At 38.7% G+C, this 17,177-nt stretch overlaps 4 protein-coding genes and 1 long non-coding RNA gene across 7 annotated transcripts; 3 read left to right on the top strand and 2 right to left on the bottom strand.

The window, feature by feature from the left end:
* Nucleotides 1-834: 834 nt before the first annotated feature.
* On the bottom strand, nt 835-2,237 carry LOC111790672 (uncharacterized). Its single transcript, XM_023671672.2, has one exon. The coding sequence runs from the start codon at nt 2,235-2,237 to the stop codon at nt 993-995; it is 1,245 nt and encodes a 414-aa protein (XP_023527440.1). The 3' UTR covers nt 835-992.
* On the top strand, nt 2,083-7,354 carry LOC111791565 (LRR receptor-like serine/threonine-protein kinase EFR). Its single transcript, XM_023672953.2, has 4 exons — nt 2,083-2,502; nt 2,600-3,158; nt 3,902-6,576; nt 6,655-7,354. The coding sequence occupies exons 2-4, from the start codon at nt 3,076-3,078 to the stop codon at nt 7,077-7,079; spliced, it is 3,183 nt and encodes a 1,060-aa protein (XP_023528721.2). The 5' UTR covers nt 2,083-2,502; nt 2,600-3,075; the 3' UTR covers nt 7,080-7,354.
* LOC147793037 (uncharacterized) lies at nt 6,937-16,138 on the bottom strand. Of its 3 annotated transcripts, XR_015420307.1 has the most exons (6): nt 15,999-16,138; nt 15,819-15,884; nt 11,816-11,881; nt 11,634-11,728; nt 7,119-7,179; nt 6,937-6,993 (listed from the first exon to the last, which is right to left on the bottom strand). It is a non-coding gene; the product is annotated as an uncharacterized LOC147793037 (long non-coding RNA). The 3 variants fall into 3 exon arrangements; XR_015420306.1 differs by having other exon boundaries at nt 11,634-11,881; XR_015420305.1 differs by lacking the exon at nt 15,999-16,138 and having other exon boundaries at nt 11,634-11,881; nt 15,819-15,958.
* Nucleotides 8,386-12,103, top strand: LOC147793038 (receptor kinase-like protein Xa21). The gene is made up of 2 exons (XM_087122221.1): nt 8,386-11,063; nt 11,543-12,103. Exons 1-2 carry the CDS (start codon nt 8,402-8,404, stop codon nt 11,998-12,000), a joined length of 3,120 nt encoding a protein of 1,039 aa, XP_086978347.1. The 5' UTR covers nt 8,386-8,401; the 3' UTR covers nt 12,001-12,103.
* LOC111791563 (uncharacterized) lies at nt 12,773-16,003 on the top strand. Its single transcript, XM_023672951.2, has 2 exons — nt 12,773-15,473; nt 15,546-16,003. The coding sequence occupies exons 1-2, from the start codon at nt 12,806-12,808 to the stop codon at nt 15,995-15,997; spliced, it is 3,120 nt and encodes a 1,039-aa protein (XP_023528719.2). The 5' UTR covers nt 12,773-12,805; the 3' UTR covers nt 15,998-16,003.
* Nucleotides 16,139-17,177: the final 1,039 nt, after the last annotated feature.

Raw genomic sequence — 17,177 nt, 5'->3', positions numbered from 1 at the left:
AATCCCTAGGAGTTCATCTTCTTCTTTCAACTTTTTAGTTCTTGGATTTTGTTTACTTTGCGTCTCATTGAGGCGGAGGCGATGAAATAGCAGTCAGGGAAAGCGATTCAATCAGTGGTATGGAAATTTACGCCCACTTGTGTTGTTTATTTGTTTGGTGTTGCTTTTCTAAATTAATTAGGGTTTTCTTTCATTATATTCTCCTCGTGGCCATTCGCGCTTGGACTTTTGTTTTTCTAATACAAAAAGTTCGCAGGCGAGGCGTTTGGGCCAGGAGTACTCGTTGTTCCAAACAAATATTATACAATATGATGGCCAAGATTTTATTGACATTGATTTCCACGAGTCTTTATTCTCCGGCTAAGCAGTATTTCACGTCGTTACTCTTTGATTTTGAAATTAGTTTCATATGATTTGCTCGTTCCTGTTGGTTTACTCGCATGATTAAACCATTTAATTGAATTTAACTTGATAGTTCTTGAGCTTCCACGGCTGATTAATTGGTAAAGTGCATTGGTTACTCTATGAAGATGAAGTGGCCTTAACAGTCCACAGGGTTTGGAGACCGGTTAGATTTATTTGGGGAGGAAGTATTGTGACGGCAATAAAACCTGCCTCTACTGTAGACTTCAGATATAATCATCTAGACATGATATTGCACAGAGATTGGGTTCAAAAGAATCAGAGAGTAATATTTCTGATCATGATATTGTAGAAAATTAGTAAATGAATGCGATGGAGAAGATTCATTCTCTTAAACACCTATGTAGAGGTCTCTTATTTGAGTCTTTGAGTAAACCCTTGATGCCTTCAAAGGTTGTGCATTAGAGTAATTGCAGACTCACAAAAACAGACGAAAACAAAGAAAAGCTATAATTTGGGAAATTTCACATCTGGGATAAAAGATTGGGTCATGATCTCATTATGATTCTTGGGAGGAAAATGGTTCACTGTTAGTGTATTAAATAAATTGTAGTTTTTTTTCCCTAATCCTAAGTATAGCTGCAAATGATGCAATGATCAGAGAATAATCTTTCTATCACGCTTCCCTTTTGCGTTATATGATTCTTACTCTGCTTGTTCCATAGGTGTATTCCATAAGCCTCTTTATTTATCTGAGCTTGTTTTGCTTTTGCCCAACTTGCAGCTGCTCGGTTTTCTGGGCTTTTAAAAAGTTCACCAATCTTAGTCCAGTCCACTGGGTAGAACGCTGCAGGTGGTAATACGGTGACATTGAAACCAGGTCTAGCTGTGGCTCCTGTTACCTTTGACATTACTCTGGAGACCAGAAAAGGTCCATTATAGCCCCATCTGCTCCCATCAAAATTTGATGCGAAATCTTCCATGAATTTCTCTAGAAGTGGATGATTCTTATCAAAAACAAGAACAGCATTATTCAGTATTCTCCAGTTCTTAGATACTGGATCAATACTTTGTGCGCCAATTGAGTTCTTCAAACCCATGAAAGACTTCAAAACAATAAAATCTGTATCGATGTAAACACCTCCATACTTGTATAAAACTGCAAGTCTCATGAGGTTAGATAGATTCTGAGCTAAAGGAATCTGACCTGGATCTTTTTTCCCTCTCTTCAACTCATCAAACCAAGCCTCCACCGGGGTGTTTTTGAACAGCGAAGGCAAGTCCGGTGTGATTGCCTGAATTTTAAACCCATGATCAAGTAGAGGTTTAAGAATCTGGCAGCCTCTTTCTGAATCCAGTGTTCTTGATAGAATAGTTAAGCATCCACGTGGGTGAGACTTGAAAACACTTTCTACTGCCATTAATTCTCTGCCCCTGAAAGACCTTGCTGGAGATACCCATGTCATGAAGAACTGTGTCTCACACTTTTGGCTGAGGAACTCCAAAAATCGATCGTGGAACTTCTGCGTCAAGTTGTTAGACTGCAAAATCCGAAAGTCAGGAAGATGCTTCCTAAACCAATCAATTCTTGCCTTTTTTCCTGAAATATTGGATGGAACTACTAGCGAATCGAAAGTTTCACTATCATTATCATCTCTGTTATTTGGCGAGGACTGCAGTGGCTCTCCAACTAAAGTTGGCTCAATGTGCACTTGTGCGATGGGCGCAATTGTTGAGTTTGAATTGTCTTTCTCATCTATGGATACTGTTGGAAACGAAACTTTGTAGATTATGCAATCTCCACATATGAGGAAGATGATGGCAGCGAGCAAGATGGCTGGCAATATGGGTGTTATAGCACACCTTTCAGACATTTCTTACAGGAGTTTTTTCCCACAAGAAGAGAGTCTTAGTCCAGATATATGCAATGAGGCTTATTAGGATAAACTCATGATTTTAGGGAATTTGTTGTCGATCACACCAATGGAAGACACAATTAGAAGGAAATTAATTTATTCAGGCGGATTGCTTGGTCTCCTAGATGAGGTTGGTCATATTTTATAAACTCCACAGAAGGAAATAGAATTGAACGGGTCAAATCTATGATTTCAAGAACGGTGGCGAGTGCTAATCACAAAGGTGATGTTTTAGTTATGAAGATCCAACGGTCGAGTATGAAAGCATTGAAGTTAACATTTTCTTTCATATAAGACTTTCACATTATGAAATAACGCAGGTACTGTACTTCATGGTTGACCAGCAGCCTCCAGTTTCGGTCATTACATTTCAAAAGGTGAAGAAAAGGAGAGGGAAAGTTAGGTTCATTATAATGACACATGTGGGCAAGATGAAGGCAAAGAACATTAGAATAAGAAATGATGGCAGCAACCGGGAGATGGGATGACAATTATATATCAGCTTATGTTACTATGAGATCCCACCTCGGTTAGAGGTTATAGAGGGGAGCAAAACATTTCTTATAAGAGTGTAAAAATCTGTGATACGTCTTAAAACCATGACGTTGACGACGTTACGGATCAAAGCGGACAATATTTAGGTGGCTTTTGGCGGTATCCAAATTGCCCAAGTATTGTGCAACTAACTCCAATTGCGTACTAAACATTTGAAGCATACTAACTTGCAGGTTCGTTTACTTGGTTATTTGTTATCCAAATTGTTTTTCTGCAGGTAATTGCTTATCATTGTGGTTACATGCCGACGTGTTTGGTGCCCATATATCACAGAGGAACCACAATAAGAAATGCGGCCTCATCTACAACTTCAAGCAATGAGAGGTAGGAAGAAATATCATTCTGAAGTTCTTATTATTATTATATAAAACTTTATTTACCAAATAGTAGTGGACAGGATTTAATAGAAGAAAAAATAATTCTTCAAAACTTCTTTATTATATTACATTAATTCAGTACCTTTTTAGTTTTGAATTAGAATATTGTCTTTTTTGTAAACATAATAATGTAAAACGTTTTCATCAAAATTAATTGTCAATTTTTATTACTCTCCTACTATATAAAGAAATTTAGTGTTTTGGTACTATTTATTTAATTCTTAATGTTGGTAAATTAATAAATTTTATTTAATTGCATCAATACAAACGTATTATAGAATAAAAGATATCAATTTAATTTTTTTTATTAATATAACTAATAAAAAGTATTGTCAATATGAATATAATTTAAACTATTTACTTAATATAACTAATAAAATATTTTTTATATATTAGAATGTTTCCACCTAAAATGTCATAAATATAACCATAAAAATGAAGTAAAATGTCAAACTCTTATCTTTTTCATGAATTAATGTTAAGACGTCTACCACCGAACCACCATGAATGCTGTCGAGCTAAGACAAGACTTCTGAATCATTTAAAACTGACCAAACGGTCAATAAATGATAACATCCAAAAGGAATTTGAACCTATTGCTACCATTACCGATACTTCACTAAGTTTATCCTTGCAAGGAAGCTGATATTCAGGCTTTGTTCCATTACAAAATCTGGTATTTCCCAACAGGATGAGGCATAGTCGCTGCGATGCCCACAAATTTTTTTACTCTTTTTTATGTCATATCTTTCTGATGTCCATGAGCTGCTGGGCTTTCGGAAATGAATCAGATCGCTTGGCTCTACTCGACTTGAAAAGCAGAGTGCTCAATGACCCACTCAAAATCACGAGCTCTTGGAACGACTCCATGCATTTTTGTGAGTGGGATGGTGTGACTTGCGACTCTAGCATTACAAGAGTAACGGCGTTGAACTTGGAAGGTCGACAGCTGAGTGGTTCCATACCACCTTCCTTGGGAAATCTTACTCATCTCACTGAAATCAGATGGGGTGACAACAACTTCCACGGCCCAATTCTCCAAGAGCTTGGTAAGTTATTACGACTGCGCCATCTCAATTTATCCTTCAATAACTTTGACGGCGAGATTGCAACGAATATAAGTCACTGTACTGAGCTTGTTGTTTTGGAGCTGAGTCTCAATGAGCTTGTTGGTCAGATTCCAAACCAGTTCTTCACGTTAACCAAGTTGAAACGACTCGGGTTTGGCGGTAACAATCTCATCGGAACTATCCCACCTTGGATAGCAAACTTCTCTTCCTTATTTGCTCTGTCATTTGCACTCAACAAATTTCAAGGCAATATTCCTAGTGAACTCGGACGCCTTTCTAAATTGGAACACTTCAGCGTTTATGGGAACCATTTGACAGGCATTGTGCCGCCTTCCATCTATAATATAACCTCTCTTACTTACTTTTCTCTTACTCAAAATCGACTTCAAGGAACTCTACCACCAGATGTCGGATTTACTTTTCCTAATCTTCAGGTCTTTGCCGGTGGTGTCAATAGTTTTGGTGGGCCTATTCCGACATCCTTGGCTAATATCTCCGGTCTTCAGGTCATAGATTTTGCTGAGAACAGTCTCGTTGGAGCGCTACCGCATGGCTTGGGGAGCTTAAATGAACTGGTGAGATTCAATTTTGATGACAACAGACTTGGAAGTGGGAAAGTTGATGACTTAGATATAATGAAGTCCTTGACTAATTGTACTAGTCTACGCGTTCTGGGTCTTGCTGGAAATCGCTTAGGAGGAGTGTTGCCTCCATCTATTGCCAACCTTTCCAACCACCTCACAATTCTAACCTTGGGGAGTAACTTGTTAAGTGGAAGCATTCCAGTAGGGATTGAAAACTTGGTTAACTTACAAGTTCTTGGAGTAGAAGGCAACCGTGTGAACGGTAGCGTCCCGTCCAGTCTTGGGAAGCTTCACAAGTTGTCTATTATTAATTTGAATGGTAACAAGTTAACAGGAACAATTCCATCCTCCATGGGTAATTTATCTTCAGCCACCAAGCTTTTCATGGAGGATAACAGGCTTGAGGGAAGTATACCTCCAAGCTTGGGACAATGCAAAAGCCTCCAAGTTCTTGATCTATCTGGTAACAACTTAAGTGGCAGCATACCCAAGGAAGTTCTCAAACTCTCTTCCCTTTCAGTCTATTTGGCCTTAAACAACAACGCACTTACTGGTCCATTGCCGTATGAAGTGGGTGAGTTAGTTAGTTTAGCATTGTTGGATGTATCGCAGAACAAATTATCAGGTGATATTCCCGACAACCTCGGAAAATGTATTAGCATGGTACGCTTGTATTTGGGAGGTAACCAGTTTGAGGGGACAGTTCCTCGATCTTTGGAAGCTTTGAAAGGTCTAGAAGAACTGAATCTCTCAAGTAACAACTTGTCTGGGCCAATTCCTGAATTTCTTAGCAAGCTTTCTTCACTCAAGTTTCTTAATCTATCCTATAATACTTTCGAGGGGAAACTGCCCAAAGAGGGAATTTTTTCCAATTCAACCAAATTTTCCATCCTCGGAAACAATAATCTATGTGATGACTTGCAGGAATTGCATCTACCTCCGTGCAAATCTGACCAAACCCATTTTTCCTACAAGCTTCTAGCACCGAAAGTGTTGATCCCCGTAGTATCTACCCTCGCTTTCATAGTTATTCTTTTGATCTTCCTATCTGTACGTTTTTTGATGAAGAAGTCGAGAAATGTTTTGACTTCATCTTCCTCTACGGACATGTTACCACAGATTTCTTACTTGGAGCTCAATAGATCAACCAATGGATTTTCTGCAGACAATTTGCTTGGTTCAGGTAGTTTTGGTTCTGTGTATAAAGGTGTTCTTTTGAATGATGGATCAGTTGTTGCTGTTAAGGTTCTTAACCTTCAACAACGTGGTGCTTCCAAGAGTTTTGTTGATGAATGCAAAGCTCTCACAAGCATACGACATCGAAACCTCCTTAAGATCAGAACCTCTTGCTCAAGTACAGATGAAAAGGGGAATGAGTTCAAAGCTCTAGTCTTTGATTTCATGTCCAATGGAAACTTGGATTGTTGGCTTCACCCTACAGATATCGAGAAGGGTCAAAGATTGAGCATTATTCAGAGACTGAACATTTCCATTGATGTTGCCAATGCATTGGATTATCTACATAATCACTGTGAAACGCCCATTGTTCATTGTGATCTAAAGCCTAGCAATGTGCTGCTGGATGATGATATGGTAGCTCATGTTGGGGACTTTGGGTTAGCTAGATTTATCCTGGAAGGGGCAAATGAATCCTCTTTTGGACAAACCATGTCACTTGCACTTCATGGCTCAATTGGATACATTCCTCCAGGTATTTTCCTTGCATTCAAACTCACCCATCTTGAGTTTCTGTTGGTAAAATGATGAATGAATGAATGTTCAATTGTAGAGTACGGAAGTGGAGGCAGAATTTCAATTGAAGGAGATATCTTTAGCTATGGAATTCTTCTATTGGAGATGTTCATTGGAAAAAGACCCACAGACAACATGTTTAGCGATGGTGTGGACATTCATCTATTCACAGCAATGGCATTGCCGCATGGTGCGTTGGACATAGTTGATCCTTATTTGCTATCTCAACAGACATGCCAACAAGAACAGGGTGAAGAAAAAATACAAGAAAAAGCAATAATGAGTGAGGAAGATCATACAAAAATAGAGCAAAGAAGGATGGAAGAATGTGTAGCATCAATATTGAGAATTGGGCTGTCATGCTCCTCAAGAACACCTAGAGAGAGGATGTCCATGAGTGTCGTGGTTAATAAGTTGCAAACAATTAAAAGCTCCTTTCTAAAGTGGAAGGAGGCAAGCTAATGTTGTCTGACCAACAAGAGTTTCAACAGGTTGGCTTACTTGGTTTATCAGAATCAATGAGCTCCCTCCCTCATCTGTTCATTACAGATCCGACATTTCCCTGCAACACGAAGCACGATTGCAGCAAGGTTAATAGGATTCTGTATTCCGATGATCGGAAGTCATTGGTAATCAAAATGTGCATAATTATACACGTACGTGTGTAATAGGTCGTAAACTTTCGATTCGGTATCTACCAAGTTTGAAATACCATATCAAGCACTTATTATACACAAGTTTGAAAATTAAGTAGCCTATAGATATAAGTTGAAAGGATAAGAACATAATAAATATACTTATAATTTAATAAAAAATAAAAATTGGAAAAATTATTTGAAGAATCTTTCTCCGGACGAAGAATTACTATTGCTAGTCTTCATTTAATGAGATTATGATTGAGCTAAGATAATTGGACCACCTTGAAAAAAATACCATTTCTTTAAGTCTCTTCCTTTTTATTTCGCAGTGGAATGGGCCACAATTGCAGCAGTGTCAACAAGACGACTCAACCACCCACTCAAAGTCGTGAGCTCTTGGAACGAGTCCAACCATTTTTGTGGTTGGTTTGGTGTCTCTACGACCTCACCAGAGATGAGCGTCCATGAATGTCGTTGTTAACGAATAGTCAAATTATTGATCAGAATCTCAGCATTCTAATGATATATTAACCTCCCAAGTGTTCTAAAAGCTTAAACGCATGATGAAGAAGGAATTATGAGTACCAAGCTGATCCCGGAAGAAGAGGGAGATTATGAGATCCCACGTCGGTTAGAAAAAGAAACAAAACATTCTTTATAAGGGTGTGAAAACCTCTCACTAACATATGCGTTTTAAAAATTTTGAAGAGAAGTTTGAAAGAGAAAGCCCAAAAATACAATATCTGCTAGCGGTCCGTTTGGACTATTACAGATCGACATTTGATAAGCTCATAGATGATAGCAATGGGGAGGCAGTGGTCGTGGGGTTGGAAAAAAGAGAGAAGGGGATGGTGGGAGATGGGCATGGTGCCTCTTAGAATATTTCCAAGGAGATAGGTATCGTGCCTCTTAGAATATTTCCAAGGAGATAGGTATAGTGCCTCTTAGAATATTTCCAATTTAATAGAAGGCTCATCAAAGTGGGGTTTAAACCCAAAATCAGAACCTAAAAGCTATCATTGCCACTCGAGTGCTATGCTTTAGCATGTCCTTGCAAATATAAACCGCTAGATTAAGGTTCTGTCCATCACAAACCCAGCATAATTTCGCAGCAGGATAGGCCAGGATTTCTTCAATACCAACAAGATGTTTCTCTATGATATCTTGTTGTTGTCTCTAATCTCAGCTTTTGCAAGCATACTCACTAGGGGAGATGAATGGGAACCCTTGGCTCTGTTTGACTTGAAAGCCAGAGTACTCAACGACCCACTTAAAACCATGAGTTCTTGGAATGATTCCACGCATTTCTGTGACTGGACTGGTGTCACTTGCAATTCCACCATTGGAACAGTAGTGGGTTTGGACTTGGAAGCTCGAAACCTGACTGGCTCCATACCCACTTCTCTGGCAAATCTCACCCACCTCACTGAAATCAAATTAGGAAGCAACAACTTCCATGGCTCAGTTCCCCAAGAGTTCGGTCGGCTACAGCAATTGCGTCTTCTCAACTTGTCCAACAACAACTTCGGTGGTGAGATTCCGACGAATATAAGCCATTGCACTGAGCTCGTTGTTTTGATACTCAATGCCAACAGGTTTATAGGTCAGATTCCAAACCAGCTATTAACGTTAACCAAGTTGAAGCAACTAGAGTGTAACTACAACAATCTCAGCGGAGCTATCCCATCTTGGATAGGGAATTTTTCCTCCATGTTTAATTTGAATCTGGGGCGGAACAATTTTCAAGGAAGCATTCCCAGTGAGCTAGGGAGATTACCAAGATTGAAATTCTTTGAAGTTTATGAGAACAACTTGACAGGTAAAGTGCCCCCTTCAATCTACAATATAACTTCTCTGGTTGACCTGACACTCACTCAAAATCGACTTCAAGGATCTATACCCCCAAGTATTGGATTTACACTTCCCAATCTTCGGATCTTCCTAGGTGGTATGAATAATTTTAGTGGGTCTATTCCTACGTCCTTTGCTAACATCTCCAATCTTGAATTGTTAGATATATCTGAAAATAGTCTCACTGGAATGATACCTCATGAGTTGGGGAGATTAAAAGACTTGCGAGTACTCAATTTTGATACCAACAGGCTTGGAAGTGGGAAAGCTGGTGATCTAAATTTCATCAGTTTCTTGGTTAATTGTACTAATCTAATGGATTTGGGTCTAATTAAGAATCGTCTTGGAGGAGCACTGCCACCAACCATTGGAAACCTTTCGGACCGCTTGATAAGGATAACCTTGGGTGAAAATATGTTAAGTGGAAGCATTCCTAGTGGGATTGAAAACCTGATAAGCTTGCAAATTCTTGGAATGGAATATAACCATCTCAACGGTAGAATCCCTCCCAGTATTGGGAAGCTTCAGAATTTGGGTTGGTTGTACTTGGATGAGAACAACCTAACTGGGCCAATTCCATCCTCCATTGGTAACTTATCTTCAATCTCTAGGCTTTACATAGACCATAACAGACTCGAGGGAAGTATACCGCCGAGTTTAGGACGATGCAAAAGCCTCCAAGCTCTTGATCTAGCTCATAACACCCTAACTGGCTCTATACCCAAGGAAATTCTTGGCATCCCTTCCCTTTCAGTTTACTTAGGCTTGGACCATAACTCACTCACTGGTCCATTGCCATCTGAAGTTGGTAACTTGGTTAGTTTGAGTGAACTATATGTATCAGAGAACAAACTGTCTGGTAATATACCCAGCAATGTGGGTAATTGTAGGAGCATGGAAAGCTTGTCTCTTGAAGAGAACCAGTTTACTGGAATTATTCCTCCATCTTTCGAAGCTTTGAGAGGTCTGGAAGAACTAGATCTATCAGCCAACAACTTGTCTGGGTCAATTCCCCAATTTCTTGCCAACCTTCGCTCACTCAATTACCTCAATCTATCCTATAATAACTTGGAAGGAAAAGTGCCCAAAGAAGGAGTCTTTTCCAATTCAACCATGATTTTCGTCCTTGGGAATAAGAATCTATGTGATGGGCTACCGGAATTGCATTTACCTCCGTGCATGCCTAACCAAACACATTTGTCCAATAAGCGGTTTCTAGCATCAAGGGTGTTAATCCCCATAGCATCCGTTGTCACACTCACTGTTATTTTGGTGTGTACCATTTTTGTGTGTTTTGTGCTGAAGAAGTCGAGGAAGAATGGCTCAACTTCATCTTCTTCAAAGGGGTTTCTACCACAAATTTCTTACTTGGAACTCAGTAAATCAACCAATGGATTCTCTATTGAAAATTTCATTGGTTCGGGTAGTTTTGGCTCTGTGTATAAAGGCGTTCTTTCAAATGATGGATCTATTGTTGCTGTTAAGGTTCTAAATCTTCAACAACAAGGTGCTTCCAAGAGTTTTGTTGATGAATGCAATGCTCTCTCGAACATACGACATCGAAATCTGCTCAAGATCATAACATCTTGCTCGAGTATTGATGTACAGGGCAATGAATTTAAAGCTCTAGTCTTCAATTTCATGTCCAACGGAAATCTTGATTGTTGGCTTCATCCTGCAAATCAAGGCCACAACCAAAGAAGGTTGAGTTTCATTCAAAGATTGAACGTTGCCATTGATATTGCCTGTGGATTAGATTATCTCCATAATCATTGTGAAATCCCTATTGTTCATTGTGATCTAAAGCCGAGCAATATATTACTCGACGACGATATGGTTGCTCATGTAGGAGACTTTGGGTTAGCTAGATTCATGTTGGAAGGATCAAATGACCCATTATCCTTCAGCCAAACCATGTCAATGGCACTCAAGGGTTCTATAGGCTACATCCCTCCAGGTAATTCTCCTTTCATCTAAACTCTTATATCATCTTTATGTTAGCTACTCTACTCCGTAGATCCCACGTCACATCAGTTGAAGATGGAGAGGACAACAAAACATTCCTTATAAGGGTGTGAAAACCTCTTCCTAGTAGACGTGTTTTAAAAACCTTAAGGGAAAGCTCAAAAGGGAAAACCCAAATAGGACAATATATGCTAGCGGTGAACTTGGGCCGTTACAAATGATAACAAAGGCAGACACCAGAAAGGCAGACACCAGACGGTGTGCCCCCAAGGAGTGAATTGTGAGATCACACATCGGTTGGAGAGAGTAACAAAGCATTTCTTATAAGGGTGTGGAAACCTCTCCCTATTAGACGCTTTTTAAAATCTTGAAGGAAAGTCTAAAAGAGAAAGTCCCAAGAGGACAATGTCTCTTAGCGGTGGGCTTAGGCTATTATAGATACTTGGTATAATAATGAATGAACAAATGCAGAGTACGGGACTGATAGCAGAATCTCCATGGAAGGAGATATCTTCAGTTACGGAATACTACTATTGGAGATGATGATCGGGAAAAGACCCACCGACGACATGTTTGGGAATGGAGTGGGTATCCATTTGTTGAGTAGAATGGCAGTACCTCAAGATGCCATGGCCATACTCGATCCTTGTATGCTACCTGAAGAAACACGTGAAGAAGAAGAGAAGGAAGAGAGAATAGAAGAAATGGTGATAATGAGTGAGGAAGATGGTACAGAAAGGGTACCAAGATGGATGGAAGAATGTGTAGTGTCGATGCTGAGAATCGGCATATCGTGCTCCTGCATTGCACCTGCAGACAGAATGTCAATGAATGTTGTCATCAATGAATTGCAAGCAATTAAAAGCTCCTATCTCAAGTTTACTAAGCCTCGTCCAAGGTATCATAAACATCAGTTTTCCCGAGCTTGACCCAAATTACTGCCTATTCTTCCCCCGTTGTTCTTCGACCACTTACCAAAGATAAGTATTTTAAATATGATTTATGTATTGGTCACACTATTTTTTTTTTTTGTGCAAAATTTTATTTTATTGAAATGGATGATAAAAAATTACAACATTTACTTAAATTTATCATCTTTCACGAACATCACAACTTTAAGGTCATAATTAATTAAAAAGAGAAAAAAGGGTCGCTTCAAAGTCTTCGGTTAACAAATTTTGATAAGAATAGCGATGTCATAAATTTGTTACCTTGACCTTATCGTGACCCATGACTTATGTTGGTATTTAGTAACTTTATTAAACTATATTTATTTAATATTTATTAATTATTTTTATAATAAGAGTGTGAGAAATAACCTCACTTTTATTAATTTTATGTTTATGCATGGAAAAAATAAAATTATTAAATAGTTCATAAAAAATCTATTAAAGCTTTTATATTTTAAGGATAATAGATTATGGTCTTTATTTAAAGAAACAATCTCTTTTGAAGTTAAATTTCACTTTTGCTTTTGAATCTAATCGTTTTAAAATTTGAGACCATATATCTTTTAATTAACTTTGAAAATTGACCATATTTATTTTAACATTTACCATCCAACAACCCGCACTTAAAGCTAGGCAGGTGGAACAAGTAATTGACTCATTTTGAACTCACCGAACGGCCATTCAATGAGTAAACTTCCAAAGAAAATTATAACTTCATAAAGCTCCCAAAGCCGACGATTCGATTTTGCTCGTCCTTGCGAATCCGGCCGTTCTCAGCCGCAACATGAGGCGCAATCCGATTCTGTGTATACTTTTGTACCATACATTTCTGATATCCCTGAGCTCGACTTCTGCAAATGAACCAGATCGCTTGGCTCTGCTCGACTTCAAAAGCAGAGTACTCAATGATCCATTTGACATCATGAGCTCCTGGAACGATTCCACGCATTTTTGTGATTGGGATGGTGTTACTTGCAATTCTACCCTCCGGAGAGTTGTAGTTTTGGAGTTGGAAGCTCGAAAAATTAGTGGCTCTATACCGACCTCTTTTGGAAATATGACTCATCTCACTGAAATCAGGTTGGGAGACAACAAATTCCACGGCCATATTCCCCACGAGTTCGGTCGACTTCTACAATTGCGTCATCTCAATTTGTCTTTCAATAACTTCAGCGGTGAGATTCCGGCCAATATAAGTCATTGCAGGGAGCTTGTTGTTTTGGAGTTTGGTATCAATGGGCTTGTAGGCCACATTCCACACCAGTTGTTCATGTTAACCAAGTTAGAACGGCTCGGGTTTGGTGTTAACAATCTGATTGGAACTATCCCACCTTGGATAGCAAATTTTTCCTCCCTATCTCGTATGTCACTCACATATAACAATTTTCAAGGAAATATTCCCGAAGAATTTGGGCGCCTGACTAGATTGGATTTCTTCTCAGTTTCTGTGAACTATTTGACAGGTACAGTCCCACCTTCAATCTATAATATAACTTCTTTGACTCAGTTATATCTGACTAATAATCGACTACAAGGAAATATACCACCAACTATCGGATTTACACTACCCAACCTTCGAGTCTTCGCCGGTGGTGGTAATAATTTCACAGGGCCTATTCCGACGACGTTTGCTAACGTCTCTGGTCTTCAAGTACTGGATCTTCCTAAGAACAGTTTCACTGGGATGCTACCTGATGAGTTGGGGAGGCTAGAAAGCTTGGAGAGACTCAATTTTGAAGACAACAGACTTGGAAGTGGAGGGGCTGATGACTTAAATTTCATCAGTTCCTTGGCTAATTGTACTAGTCTAAAGGGTTTGGGTCTATCTAGGAATCGCTTTGGAGGAGCATTGCCTTCATCTATTGGAAACCTTTCGAAGCAGCTCACAGTTCTAAACTTGGGTGGAAATATGTTGAGTGGAAGCATTCCTTCAGGGATCATTAACTTGATTAACTTGCAGATTTTTGCAGTGGAATATAACTATGGTCTGAATGGTAGTGTTCCTTCCAATATTGGGAATCTTCAGAACTTGGTGATGCTTTTGTTGCAAGGTAACAAATTAAGTGGGTCAATTCCACCATCCATTGGTAACTTGTCTTCGATCACTAAGCTTTGCATGAACGATAACAGGCTCGAGGGAAGTATACCAACAAGCTTGGGACAATGCAAAAGCCTCATAGGTCTTGACTTATCTGGTAACAGACTTAGCGGCGTTATACCTAAAGAAGTTCTACGTCTCTCCTCCCTTTCAGTCTACTTGGCCTTGAATAATAACTCATTTACAGGTCCATTGCCACTTGAATTGGGTGAATTAGTTCGTTTAACATTGTTGGATGTATCAAAGAACAGATTATCAGGCAACATTTCAAGCAATCTTGGTAAATGTGTAAGCATGCTTTACTTGGATTTGAGTGGTAACCAATTTGAGGGAACAATTCCTCAATCGTTAGAAGCTTTGCAAGGCCTAGAAGTACTAAATCTTTCCAACAACAACCTATCAGGATCAATTCCCCAATTTCTTGGAAATCTTCAGTCACTCAAGTATGTCAATCTGTCCTATAATAACTTTGAGGGAAAAGTGCCCAAAGAAGGAGTTTTTTCCAATTCAACCATGATTTCTGTTCTTGGGAATAATAATCTATGTGATGGATTACAAGAATTATATTTACCTTCGTGCCCCCCTAGCCGAACACATTCATCCACCAAGTTGTCATCACCTAAAGTGTTAATCCCTGTAGTATCAACGGTCATATTTACTGTTGTTCTTCTAAGCATCCTTCATGTGTGTTATAAGCTCAAGAAGGGAAGGACTAATGCTTCAACTTCATCTTCCTTCATGGATTTTCTACCACAAATTTCTTACTTTGAACTCAGTAGAGCAACTGATAGATTCTCTGTAGATAATTGTATTGGTTCAGGTAGTTTTGGTTCAGTGTATAAAGGTATTCTTTCAAATGATGGATCAGTTGTTGCCATTAAAGTTCTAAATCTTCAACAGCATGGTGCTTCCAAGAGTTTTCTTGATGAATGCAAAGCTCTCGCAAGTATACGACATCGAAATCTGCTCAAGATCATAACTACTTGCTCAAGCACAGATGAACAAGGAAATGAATTTAAAGCTCTAATCTACAATTTCATGTCCAATGGAAATTTAGACGGTTGGCTTCACCCCACAAATCATGAACACAATGAAAGAAGGTTGAGTTTCATTCAAAGATTGAACGTTGCAATTGATGTTGCCTGTGGATTGGATTATCTCCATAATCATTGTGAAACATCCATTGTTCATTGTGATCTAAAGCCTAGCAATATATTGCTGGATGAAGATATGGTAGCTCATATAGGGGACTTTGGGTTAGCAAAATTCATGTTGGAAGGATCAAATTACCAATCCTCTTTCAGTCAAACCATGTCACTTGCACTTAAGGGCTCTATCGGATATATCCCTCCAGGTATTTTCCTTTGAATAACAATTGTTAGATCTCGATTTTCTATTGCTACAAATAATGAATGAACAATTTCAGAGTACGGCATCGGTGGTAGAATTTCAATTGAAGGAGATATCTTCAGCTTTGGAATACTGCTATTAGAGATGATTATTGGAAAAAGACCCACCGACGACATGTTCGGCGATGGTGGGAACATTCATGAACTCGCTACAGTGGCGTTGTGTCAAGATATGCTAGCCATAGTTGACCCTTCGTTATTTGAAGAATCGTTCCAACAAGAAGAACAGAATGAAGATATAATGCAAGAAATCGCAATAATGAGTGAGGAAGATCGTAAGAGATTCGTACCAAGATGGATGGAAGAATGTGTAATCTCAGCAACGAAAATTGGCTTATCTTGCTCCTCCCATGTACCTGGTGAGAGAACGCCCATAAATGTTGTCATTAACGAATTGCAATCAATTAAGAACTCCTATCTCAAGTTTAAGAAGCCAACCCAAAGGTTCCACAGATATTTGTTACCCTAACCTTAGAGACGAATGAATTTATTCGGCAACGAGCATCGGGCTCTTGGTGGAAGAATGTGCGATGAGAAAGGCATCGTTTATCTCAAGGTGGAAGAAAGGCTTTCCCAATCGGCCCACGAGGCCGAGTCGAGGAGTAAGGCCGACTGCTTGGGAGGGACATGGCTTACCGACCTCGGGCTTGTCGACTACTAAAGCAAGGTACGTGACATACTACCCAAGCTTAGCACACTATTATTTCGATTTCTGATCCAATAATGACTAAGCAGCAGAGTCTGCGCGTGAGGGTCCTCGCTCCCTTTATATGCCTTGCAGCTTCATCTAAGTGGATTTCGGCTAGGTTGTTGCTCTCCAAGGTTGTTGTTCTCTAGCCCACCTCTTAGCAAAGTAGGCTGATGGGCAAGACCCTTCCCGCCACAATGGTGGGGCATCTGAGGTTGTTGCCTTGTGGCCAATTCAGGCAGTTTCATCTAAGTGGATTTGGACTAGGTCGTTGCGCTCCAGCCCACCTCTTGACAAGGTAGGCTGATGGGCAAGACCCCTCCCACCACAATGGTGTGGGGCATTAGAGTTGTTGCCTTGTGGCCAATTCTCAAGGACTCAAGTTCTACCTTGAGTTTTTTGGTTCTTCAGTTATAGTAGTACTGTTGTGTGGATGATTCAACTAGTTCAATCAACCTAATTCATTTGATTAGACTCACGCATCAACATCATTTATAAACTCTAGTTTTTTTTTTTTTTTTTTTTTTTTTTTTTTTTTTTTTAAATAAAATCGGATAAATTTTACTCTAAATTTTTATAAATTTGTCAAATTAATATCTAGTCAAATTTTACTGGAGAAATTTGGTCACAATAATTAGACAATTCTCTTATGGACAAATCTGTAGTGTTAATGAACAAATCCATGCTAATATTTGAATGATAATATTTTTTTAAAAAAAAAAATGTTTATAATTTCCATGTTATATAAAATGTAAATTTATCACTATAAAACCTTGTTACATTAAATGATTCACGTGAATATTTAAAATATTGAAAAAAATATGGATAAAAATTGATGATATCTAAAAAAAAATTATAAAGGCAAAATATTAATTAATAATTAAATATTTTACCCTTAATTTTTTTATTATTTTTTATTTTTTTGTTATATTTCATGGATTTTAAAAAAAATGTAAATTCA

The sequence above is a fragment of the Cucurbita pepo genome, chromosome 3 (assembly GCF_057944985.1).
Source record: "Cucurbita pepo subsp. pepo isolate OVF chromosome 3, ASM5794498v1, whole genome shotgun sequence".
In the NCBI taxonomy this organism is placed as follows: domain Eukaryota; kingdom Viridiplantae; phylum Streptophyta; class Magnoliopsida; order Cucurbitales; family Cucurbitaceae; genus Cucurbita; species Cucurbita pepo.
Note: the sequence above shows the minus strand (reverse complement) of the source record. Positions and strands in the feature narration are given on the sequence as shown.

What these genes read in the sequence shown, in the direction of transcription:
- LOC111790672 (XM_023671672.2), bottom strand. Translation starts at nt 2,237, where the DNA reads ATGTCTGAAAGGTGTGCTATAACACCCATATTGCCAGCCATCTTGCTC.
- LOC111791565 (XM_023672953.2), top strand. Translation starts at nt 3,076, where the DNA reads ATGCCGACGTGTTTGGTGCCCATATATCACAGAGGAACCACAATAAGA. An exon ending in ACAACTTCAAGCAATGAGAG is followed by an intron (nt 3,159 to 3,901) that starts GTAGGAAGAAAT and finishes ATTTCCCAACAG; the next exon opens with GATGAGGCATAGTCGCTGCG. An exon ending in AATTGGATACATTCCTCCAG is followed by an intron (nt 6,577 to 6,654) that starts GTATTTTCCTTG and finishes GTTCAATTGTAG; the next exon opens with AGTACGGAAGTGGAGGCAGA.
- LOC147793038 (XM_087122221.1), top strand. Translation starts at nt 8,402, where the DNA reads ATGTTTCTCTATGATATCTTGTTGTTGTCTCTAATCTCAGCTTTTGCA. An exon ending in TATAGGCTACATCCCTCCAG is followed by an intron (nt 11,064 to 11,542) that starts GTAATTCTCCTT and finishes GAACAAATGCAG; the next exon opens with AGTACGGGACTGATAGCAGA.
- LOC111791563 (XM_023672951.2), top strand. Translation starts at nt 12,806, where the DNA reads ATGAGGCGCAATCCGATTCTGTGTATACTTTTGTACCATACATTTCTG. An exon ending in TATCGGATATATCCCTCCAG is followed by an intron (nt 15,474 to 15,545) that starts GTATTTTCCTTT and finishes GAACAATTTCAG; the next exon opens with AGTACGGCATCGGTGGTAGA.